This window comes from Giraffa tippelskirchi, chromosome 6 (assembly GCF_054371585.1).
Source record: "Giraffa tippelskirchi isolate mGirTip1 chromosome 6, T2T-mGirTip1v1.2.pri, whole genome shotgun sequence".
In the NCBI taxonomy this organism is placed as follows: domain Eukaryota; kingdom Metazoa; phylum Chordata; class Mammalia; order Artiodactyla; family Giraffidae; genus Giraffa; species Giraffa tippelskirchi.
Genome location: NC_137280.1, coordinates 85,154,052 through 85,174,557, shown reverse-complemented (window position 1 = coordinate 85,174,557; position 20,506 = coordinate 85,154,052). Strand labels below are relative to the sequence as shown.

The window sequence follows — 20,506 nt, the reverse complement described above, 5'->3', positions numbered from 1 at the left end:
CCTCTTGGGTTCTGATAGTTAAATGAGATGTATGTATTAAAAAATGTGTGAATAAAATAGTCTATGAATTGATAATGCATGTTAGCACATTCCCATGTGCCCCTCAAATAACCCTGCACTTCAGCATTTTCTCCCCCACCTCTAACAGAGCACCTGTGTGCTCCTTAGTCACACATCTAGAAATTGAGCTGAGTGCTCAGAGGGCAGGAGGCTTATGTATCTGTTTCCTGTTTTTGGCACCACCTAAGCACTCAGTAAATCACTGAACAGAAGGATGTAGGCAATTGTTTTAGAAGAAACTTACCTATCCATTGTGATGAAAGGAAATTCTCTGTTGGCAGTGGTTTCTGAGTGATGTGAGGGGAAATGGGATTGGAAGCAGACTGCAGTAGCTGTGTGATCCTGGACCAATTACTTAACCCCTCTGGGCCCCATTTTCTTCTGTAGCAAGGCAAATTGTATATGAAAAGCCCACCTGTATCAGGTATTCAGTATTATCTACTGTTCCTTCACACAGATGCTGCATAAGCACAGCTGTTTCAACAGTCTTGAATTTTGCATGTTATTCTGTTCAATAAAGGCACGTCATTAACTGTGATTTCTAGTTTTATCTTACTGTCTCACAAATCCATAAATCACACATCTAAATTTGGGCTCAGAAAAAATAAAAAGGTTGCAGTATACCTAGATGTGGGAACCAAGTGGGTGTGTTCTTTCTTCCTCTTACAAATTCTGTGGCTGGACACACTGGTGACAGACAGACTCAGAAGGGGCCCTTCACCGACAAACTGGGACCAATCTTAATTCCCTGGAGACCATCATTTATTTTTGGTAAATGCCATCCAAGAATATACACAGTATCATTCCTGCAGAACAATCTATAGCATGAAAAGTCCTGAAAACACAGTGACATAAAGAGTTCACGATTTTCAGATTCTTCAATAATTTAATGTTCTCTGCCTTAAGGCTGTTAGACCTTAAGGGACCCAGGTCTGGTTATGTCCCAGCGATAACACAGGACCTGCTGTACGATGAGTGCTAAATACACAGCAAAATTCAGAAACTCCAGGTGCTTCTTCATTTGAACCTGTTTGGCTTCTCTCCTTTGTAACAGGGGTTTGATTTTCCCAAATAATGAATGACTTAAAATAAGGTGCTTAAAAATTCCACACTGAGTCTCAAGATAGTTTACAAACACTATTTAAAAATGCCCTCTGAGCCTCAGTTTCCCCTTCTGTAAAATGAAGGGGTTGGGTTCGAGTTAGTTTTGCAGACCACAGCACGGATGGGTGAACTAAATTTGCTGTTACAAACCCCAGCAGGGAGGAGGGCGAAAGAACCCAACTGCAAATGTGGATGTGAGAGTAGGAGTAGTGGGGGCTGAGCCAGGGCAGCAAGTGGCTGGAAAACCGATCTTCAGGAGGTCAACATCCGCTCTGAGCTTTCAAGTCTCAAAAGTATGTCTTTGTCTTCTGATCTGACCGAATGATTGTCTCATTCCAGTGTATGTACTCACTGTAGATTTATGTACAGAATTAAATATCCATTTATTCATTTATAAACCGTAATGAAACCAGTCAGGTATTTCCCCTCACCAGCAGATTTTGCTTTGGAAAAACAAATACACAAATTTCAGCAACCTCAGAAATTTCATTAAGCCTGCAGAGAAGCATAATTCATTTTGGAGTTCAATTTTATGTTCAAGGAATCAGTTCCTATCATGAAGACAATTACTGTAATCTCTTTGCCATGCAAAATTATCCCCATTTATTGGGAACCAACTGCAGGTCCAACTACTTACTGCCTCTGATGAAGGCACTCAGCAAGTTCCTTTCACAAAAAATATCCTTGAGGGCGGCCCCTTCCTGTTTCGCACAGCATAGTCCCAGAACTTGGGGCCAAAGTAAGTAAAAAGCAAGCCAATGTCAAACGGGTTCTCCTGAGGCCAATGGTACTAAACTCGAGCCAGAAGGCGACCTCATGACCTCTCCAGGAGCTGCCCATCCATGAGCGACAAAATGTAACCTCTAAGTACAAAGTTCCAATTACCGAAAACAAACCCCAGTCCAGCATAAGTTACAGTTGGCACTTCCCTCTTGGAGCAGAGAACCATCTCACATGCCAGAAGGTAAAAGGTGACCCGAGGTCCCATCTGCTGATCAAGCCAAGTGCCTGTTCAAGAGGCTAGGCGCAGGGCAGAAGGAAGAAGGCAGCCAGCAGTCAAGGGAGGGGTCCCCTCTGAGGCCACAATCTTGTGATGCCAGGTGTCCCGACCTGGACCTCAGCACACAGGTTACTCTCAGAGCTCACATAATCTTCCTGGCGATGTGATTCTGCTAAAAGCCAAACTTCCTGACCAAAGACTGATTTGGCAAACGAAATCCTGGCCTGGTGCTTGCCCCTTCCCTGGGACGTGATTCAGATCCTGACAGAAACACTGCTAGAGCAGCTAACAGAATCAGAGCGCCAAGCCCTGTGACACAAAAGTATGGAGATGACATTCTTGATTCATCTCACTTTCAGAGGTTGTGGTCACTAGAAAAGCGCTTCAGAACACTTCATTTCTTCCTACTAAATGCAGACATGTGCCAAGACAGGCATCGCCAGCAACCTTTCTTGTTTTTAAACGTTTAAAAACCAAAGGGATTTTCAACCATAAGCCAATCTGCATGCATCCCCTAAGAGGGGAGTGAGGGGTGGGGGACCAAGGCGAAAAACACAGACAACTACAAAATAGGCCCTAGAAAAGTGTAAGATCCTCAGAAAACCAACATCTCCTCACCAGATATCCTGTTAAACACAGTGTTGAAGGCTTATGAGAAAACAAAGTATTTTAGTTGAGCTTGAAATGCTGAACATGATTTTGAATGATCCTTCTCGCTGCTCCAAGAGGAGAGTCATTCCACTCCAGCAAAGGAAGAGAGAGTCGGGAGTCAGCAGCCACCCTTCCCTTTCGGTCGGCACACCAATTCTGATGTGCAGGTCAGAGAATTAGGCTCTAAGGATTCACCGCCAATTGCAATTGCTCTGCACTGAGGAATGTTGGCCAGAATTGCAAACCATCATGGGGATGACCCAAAGCTGAGTCCACCTTTGTGGCTGGAGACGTTTTCATAACCCTTGCACTCCTCTGCTCCACACCTGCTTCAGTCCTGCACCTGCCTGAGAAAGTGGCCAGTCACAAAGCACCACCCTAGGGTCCCTTCCTTGCCACCCTCCCTGCAAAGCGCATCTCGCCCGGTCTGAGGTCTGTGTCCTTTCCAGAGAGGGTCCTGGCTGGAAAGCAGAAAAAGAACTCTGAAGAACAGATGGGGAAATAAGTACACGGAAAGGTAAAAACCTAGCCAAGGTTTCCAGAGTGATGCCGCCCTCAGGAGACAAGGCTCCAGGAAGAAAGGGCGTGAAACACCAGAGCTCAGGGGTGGTGGTCCCCACGGCAGGGTCTGCTTCCTGCTGCCCCTGGGCAGGGGTGGGGGCCAGGAACCCCAGGGTCTTCTGCTGGTTCCGCACCATGCCCCCTTGGCTGGGCTGTACATTCACTGGTTGTCAGGAGTTTCTGATGCTGCTGGGGGCGGGGATGGAGGGGAGGACTGGCAGAACGTCCTGCCCAGCTCGCTAGGCTCTACACGTCGTATCGGTTCAAAGTATATGAGTTTGGGTAGCTCGGCCGGCCATACTGGAAGTGATCTGTCAAGATGTTGTTGCGGCCATACTGGTAGTCACTGTGCGGGGGGAAGAGGGTGCCGTTGTGGGGCTTCTCCAGGGGGCTCCGGTGGTGCTCCTTACTGCTCAGGTCCCCTGTCGTGATGGGGAGGAGGTGCTTCCGGGCTTGCTGATTCGCATCATACTTGGTCTGCAAGGTCAAGAGAGCAGTGATGCCATCACCTTAGTGCCTGGGACGCACTCAGAGGACACAGCGGGGCTCGAGATTCATGGCCCAGAGGCCTTCAAGGTGACACGAGTGTCACCCCGAGTGGAGCTGGGGCACGCCCAGTGAATGGTTAATGGAGCAGCCCTCCCTGTCAGCCACCCCACAACTTCACAGGGGGATACACAGAACCTTCACAAGGAAGGAGTGAAATTCCCAACAGAGCCTGGTAGAACTGAGAGCCAAATAGAGTGAGGCATGAGCCTGGGGCATCTATGAGGGAAAATGGAAGCCCAGGATGGAGGAAGCGGAGCCAAGACCGTAAACCAGGCAGTGGCAAAGCTGGGGGCTGGAACCCCTGCCTCTTGGTTCCTGGTGAGGCTCCATCCTTTCCACCAACGCTTGGTGCCTCCTTGGGTGTCAAAGGGACAGCCTCCCCCAGCCCAGACTCACCTTGTTGTACAGAAAGACTCCGAGGATGGCCGTCATCATGCCCAGGACATTGGTGCTGGTGACTGGGTTCCGCAGCATGATCAGGGACACTGTGATGACCATGATCCTCTTGGTGGCATTGGCGACCGAGTAGCTCAGAGGGCTGATGAGGTTGAGGATGCTGAAGGCGATGACATTCTGGGCAAAGTTACAGAAGCCACTGACAGCCAGGAGCAGAAGCGTCCAAGGCCACTGGGACACATAGGTCTGCAGAGATGGGGGAACGAGAACAGCACTGCGGTCAGAACAGCACACCTGCCCTAGTGGGGGTGACATACAGTGGTTTCTCGGGGGTCACACTCCCAGTAGTGGAACAGACCCAGGCAGGTCATCGTGTGATACCAGGTGCTTTATACGTACAACCTCTGTCCTTCATGACTCTCTGCATGGCACAATAATAATAATTACCACTCATTCCTGCCAAGGAAGTGGAGGTTCGAGGGGGACATCAGGTACTTAAGGGGTGCAGAGTATGACACGAACCAGAGCTTTCCCCTGTCCCTGGGCAGGGAGGGTCAGGGCTCTGGGTTAGCAGAGCAGGGTCTACATACTGGACATCAACTGTCTGAGCTGCTATGACAAAAGTACCACAGGCTAGATGGGTTACAAAAAACAGATGTTGATTTCTCACAGTTCTGTGGGCTGAAGTTCAAGATAAAGGCACTGGCAGATTCCACATCTGGTGAGTGCCCTCCTGATTCAGTGGGTCTCACTGGGTCCTCACAGGGCAGACGTGGGGAGGGAACTCTGGGGTTTCTCTCTTTTTAAAAATAATTTTATTTATATATTTATTGGCTGTGCTAGGTCTGCACTGCTGCATGGGCTTTCCTCTACTTGCAGGGAGAAAGGGCTACTTTCTAGTTGCAGTACGTGGGTTTCTCCTTGTGGTGGCTTCTCTTGTTGTGGAGCGCAGGCTCTAGGGCTTGTGAGCTCTAGAGTACAGGCTCAATAGTTGTGATGCATGGTCTTAGTTGCTCCATGGCATATGATCTTCTTGGATCAGGGGTCAAACTCCCATCTCCTTCACTGGTGGGTGGATTCTTGATGCTGAGCCACCAGGGAAGCTCTGGGGTCTCTTAGAAGGGCACAAATCCCTTTCATGATGGGCCCCACCCTCATGACCTAATCACCTCCATAAAGCCCCGTCTCCAAACACCATCATGTTGTAAGGTTTAGGTTTCAACATATGAATTTTAGGGGGACACAGACATTCAAACCATAGCAGACATTTTGCACTGTATCAAATGGGGAGGTCCTGGGGTGGCAGCCCCTGGTGTGTGAAGACTCCCCCCACAAGGCTGGGAGCCCGAGGCTCTGGTCTGCCCCATCACTGAGAGCCCCCAGGCAAGCTGCCCAACCTCTCTGGCTTCATCTCTGCAATGGGGAAGATTGATCCTGATGAGTCTGTACAACACTGCTGCTATGAGGACCAAATGCAATCGTAGTTTTGAAAGTGCTTTAAAACAATCCCAAGCCAAACGAACAGAAAATGATGTTATCATTAAAACTTTAGTTGCCGACTTCCCTGGTTGTCCAGTGGTTAAGAATGCAAGTGCAGGGGACATGAGTTCAATCTCTGGTCCAGGAAGATTCCACATGCTGCAGAGCAACTGAAGCCTGCATGCTCTAGAGCCAGTGCACTGCAACAAGAGCACCCATCATGGCGAGAAGCTTGGCATGCCACAACTAGAGAAAGTCTGCACGTAGCAACAAAGATCCAGCACAGTCAAAAATAAAATAAATAAAAATTTTAAAAAAGGAAATGAAAATTTAAAAAAACAAAATGTTACCATCCGACCCTCGCCAGAATGAAGCCACCGTAATAAAGGGGGCCTAGAAGTAAAAACTAAGATCATGGCACCCAGTCCCATCATTTCATGGCAAATAGATGGGGGAAAAATGGAAACAGTAACAGACTTTATTTTCTTGGGCTCCAAAATCACTGCAGATGGTGACCAGAGCCTTGAAGTTAAAAGACATTTGCTCCTTGGAAGAAAAGCTATGGCAAACATACACAGCGTAGTAAAAAGCAGAGACATCACTTTGCTAACAAAGGTCCATATAGTCAAAGCTATAGTTTCTCCAGTAGTCATGTATGGATGTGAGAATTGGACCACAGAGAAAGCTGAGCACTGAAGAAATGATGCTTTCAAACTATGGTGCCGGAGAAGACCGTTGAGAGTCCCATGGACAGCAAGGAGATCAAACCAGTCCATCCTAAAGAAAATCAATCCTGAATATTCATTAGAAGGACTGATGAAGCTGAAGCTCCAATACTTTGGCTACCTGATGTGAACACTCAATTCATCAGAAAACACTCTGATGCTGGGAAAGACTGAAGGCAGAAGGAGAAGAGGGCAACAGAGGATGAGATGGTTGGATGGCATCACCAACTCAATGGACATGAGTTCAAGCAAACTCCAGGAGATGGTGAAGGACAGGGGAGCCTGGTGTGCTGCAGTCCCTAGGGTCGCAAAGAGTTGGACAAAACTGACTGGCTGAACACCAACTAGCAAACATTAGGACCACAAACTCCTCAAAGAGCCTGGGCTGATCTCAGACCAATTCCCAGGCTGCTCTGGCCTCTCACACAGGAGGACACAGCTGGATCTCTCAGGACAGTGGTGGCTAGTGGCCTTGCCAGGAAGGGAGTTGCAGCAATCCTCGGGCAGCAGCCTGATTCTATCTCCAGCACCCTCTGATAGGGAAGGATCATGTAGTCCTCTTGAAAGTGAGGGAGATCCAAGTAGGGACCTGCTCAGAAATGCCTTCAGGGCGAGCTGGCCTGTTCTCCCAGGAATTCTTCCCTGAGGTGACCCACAGGGACTTACAAGCTATTTTTACAAGGCAGCCTGCTTGCAAAGATATCTTCCAGGAAAGCAACCCAGCCAATCCAGCTTTTCAAAAGAACTGACATACAAAAAAGTTAAGTGTTTCTTCCTTCTGGTGGATAGTTCCATGTGTTTTAACACACGTATATTGATTTGTGTAGCCAACACCACAATCAGAATTCAGAACAGCTCCATCACCCCATGACACTCTCCAGGGCTTCTTTGTGCACCCTCCCTCCCCCAACCTAGGCAACCACTGAGGTGTTCTACATGATAGGTTTGTCTTTTGGAGACTATCCTCTAACTAGAAAGATACATCATGGAACCTTCTCAGACAGGTTTTTGAAGGACATTTGGGTTGTTTCCAATACTCTGTGATCATAAACAGAGTTGCTATAAACGTTTGTGTACAGGCTTCTGTGTGAACCTGAGTTTCATTTCTCTAGAGTAGACACCCAGGAGTGAGACTGCTCAGACATATGGTCAGTGTATGTTTAACTTCAGAAAAAACTCCCAAATGTTTTCCAGAGTGGCTGCACCATTTTGCAGTTGCTCCAACAACAGGAAAATTCCAGTTGTGCCCCATCCTTGACAAACATGGTATTGTCAGTACTTTTCATTGGAGCTATTCTATTAGATGGAGAAGGCAATGGCACCCCACTCCAGTACTCTTGCCTGGAAAATCCCATGGATGGAGGAGCCTGATAGGCTGCAGTCCATGGGGTCGCTAAGAGTCGGACACGACTGAGCAACTTCACTTTCACTTTCATTCTATTAGATACAAAGTGGCATCTCATGGTTTTAATTTGCTTTTCTCTAATGACTAATGGAGAAGGCAATGGCACCCCACTCCAGCACTCTTGCCTGGAAAATCCCATGGACAGAGGACCCTGGTAGGCTACAGCCCATGGGGTCGCTAAGAGTCGGACACGACTGAGCAACTTCACTTTCACTTTTCCCTTTCATGCACTGGAGAAGGAAATGGCAACCCACTCCCATATTCTTGCCTGGAGAATCCCAGGGACGGCGGAGCCTGGTGGGCTGCCATCTATGGGGTCGCACAGAGTCGGACACGACTGAAGCGACTTAGCAGCAGCAATGACTAATGATGTTGAACATACTTCACATCTGTACAATCTCAATGGTGAAGTTCAAGTCCTTTGCCTATTTTTAAACTACTATTGAGTTTTTAGAGTTCGTTATATATCCTGAACACAAGTCCTCTGTGAGTATCTCACTGGCAAGTATTTTTTTTCCTAGTCTGTAGCCTGTCTTTCTTTAGTAGTGTTTTGGAAAGCAAAAGCCTTTAACTTTGATGAAGCCCCCATTTAGCAAAAATTTTTTTTTTTAATGGACTGTGCTTTTGGTGCAATGTCTACAAACTATTTCCAAGTCATGAAGATGTTTCCTCTATGTTTTCTTCTAAAGGTTACCATTTTTGCTCTTATATTTAGGTCTAGAATACCTTATGAGTTAAATTTTGTATAATGTGTGAGGCTGAAGTCAAGGCTCAGATCTTGCATATGGATGGATGTTCATTCGCTCCAACACCATTTGTTAAAGAAACTATCCTTTCTCCACAGAACTGCCTTTGAACCTTTGTAAAAAATCAATCACCCATATCTGTGAGTATAATTTCAGGCTGTCTTTATCTGCTCACTAATGGATGTCTTTCTCCACCAATATCTATACCTTTATACTAAGTCTTAAAATTATGTAATGTGATTCCTCCAACTTTGTTCTTCTTTCTCAAACTTACTTAGCTATTTCCGTTCTCTTGCCAATGTAAAATTTCCAATCAGCTTTTCTATATTAAACAAATTTAATATATATAGGTATCTATCTATCTCCAAATATATACACACAGGGAGATAGTTTCTCAACTTTTTTCATTAACGCTTTTGCCCAGCAGAAAAATTAAAGTTAAAATTTAAATAATGATTTATAGTTGAATATAAGAAGTATAAGATTTTGTTGAGTAGAAAGAATTTTATTTCATACTTTCAAATCTATTTCTTTATCTTGTTTTATTGCTCTGGCTACGATGTTAAGTATCATGTGGAATAGGCCTGTTGAAAGTGAACATCTTTACCTTATTCCTGAATTTAGGGGGAAAAACTTTCAATTTCTCATTATTATGTTAGATATATATGCCTTTGATCAAGTTGAGGTAGTTTCCTTCTATTTCTAGTGTGTTGACTTTGTAAAACTCATGACTGGATGTTGGATTTTGTCAAATGCCTTTTCTTCATGAGTTGGTATGACTACGTGTTTTTTATTAGGCTATTACAGTAGATTACATTGATTGATTTCAAAGTATTGAATTAGCCTTGCATTCTTGATTTAAATCTCACTTTCTCATAGTGTAGTATGTTATTTAACATATCCCTGCATTTGATTTATTCTAATATTTTATTAAGGACTTTTGCCTCTATGCTCACAAGGGATATTGGTCCTTCTTCTGGTTTGTTAATATGAACCAAAAGTGTTCTCTTCCTTTTCTGTTTTCCAGAGGAGATTGTGCAGAACTGTTGTTTATTTTTCCTTAAATGTTTGGTAGAAATTACCCGTAAAACCATCTGGGCTTGATGACTTCTTTTTAGAAGGCTTTAAACTATGAATTCAATTTTTTTAATAGTTATAAGTTTCAGGTTATCTTTTTCATCTGGGGTGGGTATATTTTGATAGTGTGTGGTTTATGAGGAACTGGTCTATTTCAGCTGTCGTTGATTTTATGTGTGTAGAGTTGTCAGTAGTATTTTTATGGTTTTAAGTTCTGTGAGTTCTGCAGTACTGTTCCCTTTTTCATTCCTGATTATTTGTACTGTCCTATCCCTCTCTTTTTGGAAGGGTCAGTCTTGCTTCAGTTAAAATTTTTTTTCTTTTCCCTTGAGACTTCCTCTTTGGTCCATGGATTATTTAGAAATGTGCTGTTTAGTTTCCAGGTGTTTGGAGATTTTCCTGTTACCTCTTTGTTATTTATTTTAATTTTATTATGATCAGAGCATATACTTTGTATAATTCCAATCCTTTTAGTTTTTTTTTACGACATACAACGTGATCTATTTTGGTGAATTTCCACATGTACACTTGAAAAGATGTCTATTCTGATGCTGCTGGGTAACATATTCTATAAATGTAAATGAGATTTCCAGTTGGTTGATAGTGGTGTTCAATTCTTTATTCCTGATCTTCTATAGATCCAGTGATTTTGGAAATTCTATATTTGCTGGATATAGAATTACGTGTTAACAGTTCTTTAGTTTTGGTACTTTACGAATGTTATTCTACTTCATGGTTTCTGATGAGAAACCCACAGTTATCACTTTGCTGCTCTGCTATAAATAATGCATCCTTTTTCTGTTTTCAAGCTTTTTTTGTCTTTGAATCTTTTTCTTTCTGTGGTTCAAACTAGATACCTTCTGGTGACATATCTTCAAGTTATGGACTTCCCTCTGTCATCTCCATTCTGCTACTGAGTTCATCCAATACCATCCAGTGAGTTTAAGTTGTTTCTTCCATCCTGAAATTTCCACTTGGTTCTATCTTCTATTCTTCCCATTTGTGTCAAGAACATTCTTGGAGCATGATTATAAATAATTGCTTTAACGGCTTTGTCTGATAATTTCAACATCTGGGTCATCCCAGTGCTGGCATCTGTTGATTGTCTTTTCTCATAAGACCTGAAATTTTTCTGTTTCTTTGTATGCCCAGTAATTCTGGATTATATCCTGGACATTTAGAATATTATAAGACTGTAGGTCCCATGGAGAATGTTGATATTTGATTTTAGCAGACTCAGCTAGGTTCCGGAGAAGGCAATGGCAACTCACTCCAGTATTCTTGCCTGGAAAATCTCATGGACAGAGGAGCCTGGTAGGCTGCAGTCCACGGGGTCGCACAGAGTCAGACATGACTGAAGTGACTTAGCAGCAGCAGCAGCAGCTAGGTTCAGGCTACAAGCTTGACCAGCCTCCAGTGAGTTGTGGTTCCAACACCAGTTCTGTTTTCAAAGCCTTTTCAGTGGGACATAGCTCTGTCCCAGGTGTGCTCTACCCAGTGATCAGTCTTGGTCCTGGGTAGCAGACTACTCTGTCTTTGTATGCTGTTAGGATAAGATCCTCACATGTGCAGCTCAGGATTTTGTTGTTTTATTTTTAAAATGGTAATTTTGTCTTTCCAACTTTAACTGAATTTCAGATTTCTGCTTGCTTTTCCATTTTGGCTCTGCCTTTGTTTTTTTGGTCACACTGCACGACACGCAGGATTTAGTTCCATAACCAGGGATTGAACCCACGTCCCCTGCAGTGGAAGTGCAGAGTCTGAACCACTGGAACACCAGGGAAGTCTCTTTTATGGTGTTTTATGAGATCATTTCCCCCAGGTTCCTTCTTCCCATGTCTCCTTGGTATTTTCTGGTTTCTGAGGTCTCCCTCTTTCAATCCAGTTGAAAGCTGGACTTAATTACCCCACTCTGATTCCTTCCTACAACTGCACCTCCATTTGGGGCCAAGCAGTGGGAGGATGAAGAAAAGAAAAAATGCAACAGGGGCTAATCCTATCCTGCTACTGCAGAGGGAGGTTGTCCACCTCAGCATCTTAGGTGCCTATGGGACCTTGCTGCCACCTCCAAATGGGACTGCTGGGGGCCTAGGATGTGAGAGGACAAAGGAAACAGAAAACAGAGGATTCCCCCTATGCTCTCAGAGCATCATAAATCTCCTTTCCCCCTCAGCAAGCCAGGAAAGAGGGCTTTTCACTCTCTTCCTCCCCCAGTGCCCACTTCTGTTTCCAGATGCTTTAAGTCCAGGCTGAAGACACAGGAGGCAAAAGAAAGCAAACCCACAGCTGGCTCAGTGGGACTGTGTAATCTGGTTTTCTCTACCAGCCTGCCTGTTCGCATTTACTTTTCAGTTTTCAAATACTGGCTTCACCCATCCTGTCCAAGCTTTAAAACTGGGCTACCTGCTTCAGAGTCTGGAAATCCATACCTGGCTACAGTTGAGCTGTTGGCAGCAGGTCTGGATATGTCTGGGAACTGCCTGCTGTAGCCTTTGACTCCTGGAAACAGGGTGAATAGCAGGCCCCAGATGATGGTCTCCAACCTGAGCTTTCTCCCTTCCACTATGGAGCACAGCACCAGGACAAACCTAACTTACCTGGCTGCTGTGGGAAGACACAGGGGAGGGTGCGGGAGCCCCACTAGGAACCCCACTTTCAGGAGGCAGCACTGTGGAATACCGTGTGCTGCTAAGGCTGCTGTTAAAGCATACAAGGGTCCCATCAAGGTAAAAAATATATGGCTTCAGGGCTTTCCTGATGGTCCAGTGGTTAAGAATCCACCTGCCAATGCAAGGGACACAGATTCAGTCCCTGGTTCAGGAAGATCCCACGTGCTGTGGGGCAACTAAGTCCATATGCCACAACTACAGAGTGTGCATGCCAGGGCCCGTGAGTTGGCAACAACTAAAGCCTGCATACCCTAGAGCCATGCCCCACAGCAAGAGGAGCCACTGCAATGAGAAGCCTGCATACCACAAGCAGAGAGTAGTCCCTGGTCGCCTTAACCAGAGAATGCCAGCATCTAGCGACGAAGACCCAGCCCAATCAGAAATTTAAAAAACCACAAAAAAATGACCTCGATGAGAAAAAGAGGGTACCAATGGCAATACAAGTAAGTTTATTACTAAAAGAAAACCAAAAAATGTCCTAAATACAAGAGAAAGCAAAGCAAAGAGAGCAATGAGAGAGCAGAGCAAAAGCTACATATACCTGTTTGTGGGTGTGTATACACAGCGACACCAGTGAGTTAGAACAGTGTAACAGCACTGACGCCAAACCTACAGACAATACAAAGCAGCCAATAAAAGGAAAAAGAAAGGCCTAACAGGTTAATATGGAATGATCCCCAGGACGTGTTACTGAGTGAAAACCTTTTCTAAATATCTAAAATATCTAAAAAGTCACTATTTGTATGAGGAGGGAGGAATGAACATACTTGGCCCTCAGTACCTGTGGGGGATTGGTTCCAGAAGTCCCCAGATCTGAGGATGCTCAAGTCGCTCATATAATAAGATGGTGTAGTGCAAGGACTTCCCTGGTGGTCCAGTGGCTGAGACTGCACTCCCTATGCAGGGGGCCCAGGTTCGATCCCTGGTTAGGAAACTAGATACCATGTACCACAGCTAATCATAAAAAAATCCCAAGTGCTGCTAAGACCTGGTGCAGCCAAATAAATAAATTAGCTAATTAATTTAAAGTTTTAGTTAAATAAAATGGTATAGTACAGTTTATACTCAGCCCTCTGTATCTACAGCTTTCACATTTGCAGATTTAACCAACCCTGGATTGAAGTTTTGATCCTTGGTTAAATATGGGGACTCAAAATCTGTGGATATTGAGGGCTGACTATATATAGAAATTTGCTTATGTTTATGAAGAAAAAAAAACCCTGAGAGGGTAAACCGAGATCATAAAAATGGCTACTTACAGGGGTTGGGGGGAGGAGGCAACAGAAAGTGAAGCCAGACTTCTTTGAATAAACCCTGCCATATCATTTGGAAACACAAAGATTTGTCATACTCTATGTGGGGTGGGGGTGGGATTGCCTAAAATTGAAAACAAACAGAAGTAAAGGAACCCAAATGTACATGAAGTCGGTGACAGAGGCACATTGTGAAAACAACTATTTCAAGTACCCTTAGAACACAATATTCCAGTTGTCCATCTGTAATAAAGTCTGCTCTAAGGACAAAGAGAGCTGCAAAGAAACCTAAACTGGCTACCTGCAGCTGTCTCATAGGGACTCACTCTGAAGCAACAATACGTGTGTGCAGTTCAATCATGTATGAATAGCTTCAGTATATGTGAATAAGAAATGTTGTGAGAAACCAAGTGTCCCAGAAAAAGATGCAAGTAAAAAAGTCAAAGCAATAATAAATCCTGCAACGTTACACTGGAATGAGAATGAATTGGGATAAACTCTCCCCTATGCCACCAAATGCGTCTTAGTTTTCCACTACAAAGGCTTAAAAACGACAGCCCAACAGCAGTGAGGACACACGGCACTCAGAAGGTATCTCTGAACACCACTCTCTCTGCTGAAAGCAACCTGAGTTCCCGAAGGAGCTGTGGGATGGGAGGTGCACAAGATGAGGAAGGACATCCTGTCAGACCAGAAGCTTCCAAAGGCTGATACGTGCTATCAGAAGGGCAGGGAGCCAACAGGAAGGACTCTATCAGCCCACACAAAGATAATCTGAATATTAAAAAAATCATGTGTACACCTGACAAGTGCGAGTTCACAGTAATACAAAAAACTAAAAGAACCCTCCTTCACCTGAAAAAACAAAACCTTAACTCACTAGTTAACACTGAAGTAAGTGCTAATTCTTCACTCTGAAAACTCATACTTGAAAAGGCAAGAGAGGCAGTAAACTGCTTTTTGTGCACTGTACTTCCAGGTAATAAACTAGTTTTGGTTGATGATGGCAAGTTCATCACAGAAACGTTACAGCTAATCAACATGGAAGGGAAATGAGAACATGGAGCCACAGTTTCCTCACCCTGAAACCAGAGATAACCTCCACTGCATCCATAGCTGGTGGTAAAGATTAAAGACCAATGTCAAGAATCCAGACAGGGACTTCCCTAGTGGTCCAGTGGTTAAGAATCTGCCTGCCAATGCAGGGAACACAGGTTTGATCCCTGGTCCAGGAAAATTCCATATGCTGTGGAGTAACTAAGCCCGTGAGCTGCAACTACTGAGCCCACGCACCTAGAACTTGTGCTCTGCAACAAGAGAAGCCACTGCAATGAGAAGCCTGGGCACTGCAAGAAGAGCAGTCCCCGCTCGCTCCAACTAGAGAAAGCCCAAGCAGCAATGAAGACCCAGCGAAGCAAAAAATAAATACATTTAAAAATTAAAAAAAAAAAAGTTGATACACTGATCTTTAAAAAAAGAATCCAGTCAGACCTCATTAAGTGCTACATTGACTCCATCCAACTCAGACCTGTTAGAACCATGCCCACCTCCTTATCACTGTTGCTTGCATTAGTTTCCAGTACATTCTCTGGAGGCTGGTCCTATAGGTGGCGGGTGGGAAGATGCTCTTTCCTGGGCTCAGCTAAGAGAGCTATGGGTACATCTGGAGTCAACGGAAGTACAGACAGAGATGACACCAAGAAAGGACTCGAGCAGTGAAAGCACAGTTTCAAAAAGGCCAAGTGAGACCTGAACCAGATTGTCAGAGTGAGAAAGTGGCCCGTGCTGGCATTTCTTCTTCCTTGAATGCACTGGCACAAATGCAGCAGTTATCAGCTGCTGGGATCTAGCACGATTGAGAAGGAAATGCATAAGAAGCTGACTTCCTCGACTGCACGCAATGTGAATCATCAAAGAGCCGAGAGCTAAAAGGGCTGGTGGTCAGAGGCCTGATGCCCCAGTCAACACAGAGGCATAATTCCCTGACAAAGCACCTACTTTGGAACCAGCTAAGAAAAAGGCATGTTCTTGGCACAGGCCAACTCACCAGGTCGCTGCTGACCAGGAAAGCCGAGAGATCTACCAGGACCCACGTGGGGATCATAAAAAAGACGGCATGGCAGCCCAAGATGTTCAGCAGCCGGAGATGGTGGATCCTTGAATCTCTTAATACCTGAAGAGAGAAAACCTCTTTAAAGGCTGGCTGTAACTATAAGTGGCAAGAGGGGCTCCGCTTACCCAGGCCCCAAACATGGTGACTGTACATTATCCCCGTTATCTGCCCTTGACCGCCAAACCTGCAAGTGCACCTATGACAAGACACACTGCCCATGACTAAAACAAGCACAGTGTTTCATATGCAAAGGACCAAGAAAAGAAAAACAAAACAAAACAGCAACACTCAATTGCTGGTAAAGCTACAGTGAAACAGGCACTCTGAAATGGTACTGGTTAATGTCTAAACTGGCATATAGTTCCAGAAAACAAGCAAGCAAAGTATATCAAGAGCTGTAAATATCTCATACCCTCTGACCCAAGAATGATAAACTCATCAAAAAACTCTGCACAAAGATGTTCATAAATTGTATTATTTGTAGGGAATAGTTGGAAATAATCTGCATCTGCAATAGGAAAACCAACTGTGTTAATTATGGTACCTAAAAAGAATGTGATTATTATGAGTTAGGAGCAATAATTTTTAATGATATGGGAAAATGCGATGTTAAAATAATAAATGGACAAAGCAAAACTTAAAAAGTATGTATAATATTGCAACTCTAAAAACCATGCAGGAAAAAACCCCTAGCGTTAACAGTAGTTCTCATTAGGGAACAGTACTGTGACTTTCCTCAAGAAAGAGGATACCCTGAGCCAGGGGGCAGGTCTCTATTGAGTCTTGGTCCCCAGCACCTACTACGGGACCTGTCTGTCACACAACAGGTGCTCAATAAATTTTCTGATTTCTTTTCACTGCGCTTTTCTCTATTTTTTCACACTGAATGTAAGTAAACTTCCTAACAGTAATAATAATAATAAAAAAGCTATTTAAAAAACAAAACAATAGAAAACCAGCAGAAGGGTGACAGGATGTTTTTTGTTCCAACACTGAAGAAATCTTTACCTGGCTACTTTTTTAGATGCCACCCGCACACCCCAGAAACAGCAGGTGCATCCTGGATGGCACCTCAATACCTTTTTGGAGAAAATATTCTGCAGCGAGAAGCACAGTGTGGCAGCAAGGGCGCTGACAAGCCCCCACATGTCAAAGGACAGCTCGGTGACGGTGGCCAGCAGGACGCCGCTGATGATGGGGATGAGTGACAGGTACACCTGTGAGAGGATGGCAGGAGTGGCTGACAGGCCAGGGTTGGGCTGGACCACCCAACACAGATGCCCAGAGGAAAGCCTGGACTGCTCTCTCTTCCCTCCCCAAAGGGACACCACCTACCACGTTGGATGCCAGTGTTAGCTGTGACAGTAATACTCTGGGGAGTGGGGAACAGGCAGATGGTTCTCAGAGTACCTGAGGGCAGGGCTGTGTCACTGTGGGCACCCCCCCCCCCCGCCATGCCAACACCCCCATTAAGAGCCACAAACCGGGGCTGGTCCTAATAGGATCTACCCAGCTGCCGCCACAAACACACCAAAATCTGAAACTTTAAGCCTCTGATGGGCTTCCTGGGTCCCTCTTATTTTGCACTCTTCCAACATACAGTTTTCCCTGGGAGGACACTCCCCCTACACCTTCTCCAGCTGGAGACCTCCTTTCCCTTCAGGGGTCAGTTCACAAAGGCCAAGAACTTTCCCTGACCCAATGCTCCCTAGACACGGTCAGGTTCCCCAGCTGTGTGTTCTGGGCACAGTGCTCTCCGCCCACTAGAAGCACCCTTTACACCGTCTGCATCCCTGCACTCCTTTAGGGAGGCTCTTTGTTCACTGCTCTATGCTGCTGCCCGGCACTTAGCAGGCCCTCAACAACTGCTGGCTGCAAGAACGAGTAGTGAGTGCTGTGACCGGGGTCTCCCAGAAGGTTCAAGCATTTCCGGGCCTGGAAAGTCCCCGGAGCTCTCAAGGCTAAATAGGCTCCCAACTTCCAGAGAAATGGGGTCCATTCCCAACATCTGGCTTTCCTTACTCCTGGCTCATCCTTCCCCTACAGAGGATACTCATAAAGCACTTTGGGGACTTCCCTGGTTGAGACTCTGCTCCCAATGCAGGGGGCTGGGGTTTGATCTCCATTCAGGGAACTAAGATCCCACATTCGGCACAAAAACAAATAAAGAGATTAAAAACAAAAACAAAAAACACTTCAGAGATTCTGGGAAGGGGTGGTGAGGCTCCCCACCCCCATCTCCACATACACAGGTTAAGAGTAAGAGCTCTGAATTCCAGAATTCCTGCTCCCTCACTACCGGCTGTGGCCCTCAGGTTCTTCCTTTTGAAGTCTCATTGCTTTCACTAAGATCAGAAATGATCACCGACCTTATCTGGAAAGGGTGGGGCCACACTTACTCTATCATCATCATTAGTCTCCTGCCTAAGCCATTCCCCTGTCTCTCCTCCCTGTGAAAGGTTCGTAGTTCCCTGCCCAAGCCAGGTACAATGACCCTTACACCAGGAAACCTGATAAACACAGTGTGATACTGAGAGAGGCAAGCCACACACCTCCTGGTCAACTCCAACCAGGGGAGACCAGTCACATCTGACATCACCTTGGGGGTGGGCTGCAGGGCACACCAGATATGGCAGGGGACAAGACTGACCGAAAGAAAACACCAGCCAGGGGTGGCCCCATTTCTATAAGCTGATCCAGGGCACTGCCGTTCTAAGTTACATAAAATACAGGATGCCAGAAACCAACCACATAGAAAAGAGGCACTCTGTCCAGCATGAAATGGATTCCAGCTGGGACAACAGGAATCCCACTTCCACTTAAGGACACAGGGCAAGGCTGTCTCTGGCTGAAGCCACAGCTTCTTTCAGTCCAAGCCAGGAAATACCCTGGCTTGGCATCTCAAACAGACCCTGGATTGTGCCCAGAGCATCTTCCCCATGCAGCCCTGGGCTCTGCGGGCTGCTTTCACTTCCATTTCCAGACATTCACAATTCCTGGCTGTTTTTATTTCGAAGACTTTGCTGGGGTTTGCCAAAATCAGATTCCTCTGATTAGCATCTCACTTCTGACCCCAGAAATCCTGAGCCTGACCACTATCTCTTGCAAAGATGTAAACTCTGTCAGAGGTCCATTCCAGCAAGGAGTCAGATGTTCCAACCCTCATTCCACTGGAGGAGGGTGGTCTGGTCAAGATGGGACCAAGTTATCCAAGTTGCCTACCAGCAACCCCAGGTTGGGAATCCAAACAGGGAGGACCGCTGGATCTGAGATGGGCGGCAGCATCCTGAGACCACACATCAGAAACAACTCAGGAACACACTCCCCACACGCTACTGCCCCGCGGGTGATTCCAGAACGTTAGCAGCAAAAGAGCCACCAGAGGTCTAGAAGATGACTTCCCTATTTGACAGGAAGCCAGGCAGCCTGCAGACCAGGAACCTGGATCACGTCACCAGCTCAGCAACAGCTGGGAAGCCTTTGGGGCCCCCACCGGCCCAGAGCCCTCCTAGGTTACCTTGGTGCTCTGTTTCTCCTTCATGATGATCCGGGACAGGAGGACCACCCAGATGGGCATGGTGGCCTTGACTGCAAAGAGAGGGTAGGGGCATTCAGGGAGCTGCGCTAGTCCCAGAACCCACTCTGGGACCTGTCCCAACCCCAGTGCGGGGGGGGGAGGGGTAGGAAGGCTTGGCTGCCCCTCAAGCCACTTCTGCTCTTCTCTATCTGTGGGCCTTCCCCGAACCCAACAGTTCTGATCCGCCCTGCTCACTTCCCAGCTTTCTTCTCAGTCCCTTCCCTCCCGGAGACCCCTGCGTGTGTCCCTCTCTTGCTAAAAGCTTTGGCGGCCTCCAGCGCCTTCTGGACTGAAACAGACTTCTCAGCCCGACATTCCAGGCCGTCGAGCGCACCCCAGCCGGCGCACTCCGACCCAAGCGTCAAAGCCCCAGGCGGCGTGCGCCAGCCGCCGCCCCCTAGGCCAGCCTCGGCACCCACCGGTGTGCGCGTAGGACACGGGCACCTTCCATATGCTGACGTGCGCGGACACTGATGCGAAGTACTTCCCGAAGGCGAGCGGCAGCACGTAGCGCGGGTAGAAGCGCGGCGGTAGCAGCGGGCCGGACGATTGATGCGGACCGGGCCCAGGGCCCGAGACGGGCGGCGCCGGGGGCACGCGCCAGGCGCGGAGCAGAGGTGGGAGTCCCGCGCACAGCGCCAGGATGTGGCACAGAGACACGGTCACGGGGAATGGGAAGGCGCTCAGGATCACCTTGTTGACCACATTGCCGCCCGCGCTCAGCGCGTACCACAGCAGGCACAGCGCTGCCACCCGCGCGCCCTCGCGCGCCCCCCCGCCGCCGCCGGCGGCTCCCGAGCCCGCGGCGCCCGCGCCCACTCCCACCGCCGCCGCCGCCGCCGCCGCCATCCTTCCCGAGCGGCCGCCCCTTCCCGCCCGTCCGACGGCCGACGCCGGGCGGGGGCGGGGCCGGACGGGGGTGGGAGCTCCAGCCAACGGGACTGCCTATTAGCCACCGTCGCTTCCGTCACCGCCACGCGCCGGCCGACGCGCCCACCACCACGTAGCGAACGTAGGCCCCGCCCTCCTTTGGATGGGCTTCCGGGAGGGCGGGGTCTCTCCCGGAAGCGGAAGGAAAGGGGACCGTGAGCCCAAAAGGGCCCTGAGAGCAGTGGGCTGGACTGAGGGAACGTAGACTGGA

The 20,506-nt window shown here is 47.0% G+C and overlaps 1 protein-coding gene across 1 annotated transcript; it reads right to left on the bottom strand.

The window, feature by feature from the left end:
• Positions 1-804: 804 nt before the first annotated feature.
• On the bottom strand, positions 805-20,243 carry SLC35E1 (solute carrier family 35 member E1). Its single transcript, XM_081496630.1, has 6 exons — positions 19,785-20,243; positions 19,306-19,376; positions 16,868-17,005; positions 15,723-15,848; positions 4,322-4,567; positions 805-3,853 (listed from the first exon to the last, which is right to left on the bottom strand). The coding sequence occupies exons 1-6, from the start codon at positions 20,212-20,214 to the stop codon at positions 3,623-3,625; spliced, it is 1,242 nt and encodes a 413-aa protein (XP_081352756.1). The 5' UTR covers positions 20,215-20,243; the 3' UTR covers positions 805-3,622.
• Between the last annotated feature and the right edge of the window lie 263 nt (positions 20,244-20,506).

Excerpts from the sequence above, each read along its gene's own strand:
- SLC35E1 (XM_081496630.1), bottom strand. The coding sequence starts at position 20,214 with ATGGCGGCGGCGGCGGCGGCGGCGGTGGGAGTGGGCGCGGGCGCCGCG. Across the intron at positions 19,377-19,784 it reads CGTGTCCTACGCGCACACCG|TCAAGGCCACCATGCCCATC; the intron begins GTGGGTGCCGAG and ends CTCTCTTTGCAG. Across the intron at positions 3,854-4,321 it reads GAGTCTTTCTGTACAACAAG|ACCAAGTATGATGCGAATCA; the intron begins GTGAGTCTGGGC and ends TTGACCTTGCAG.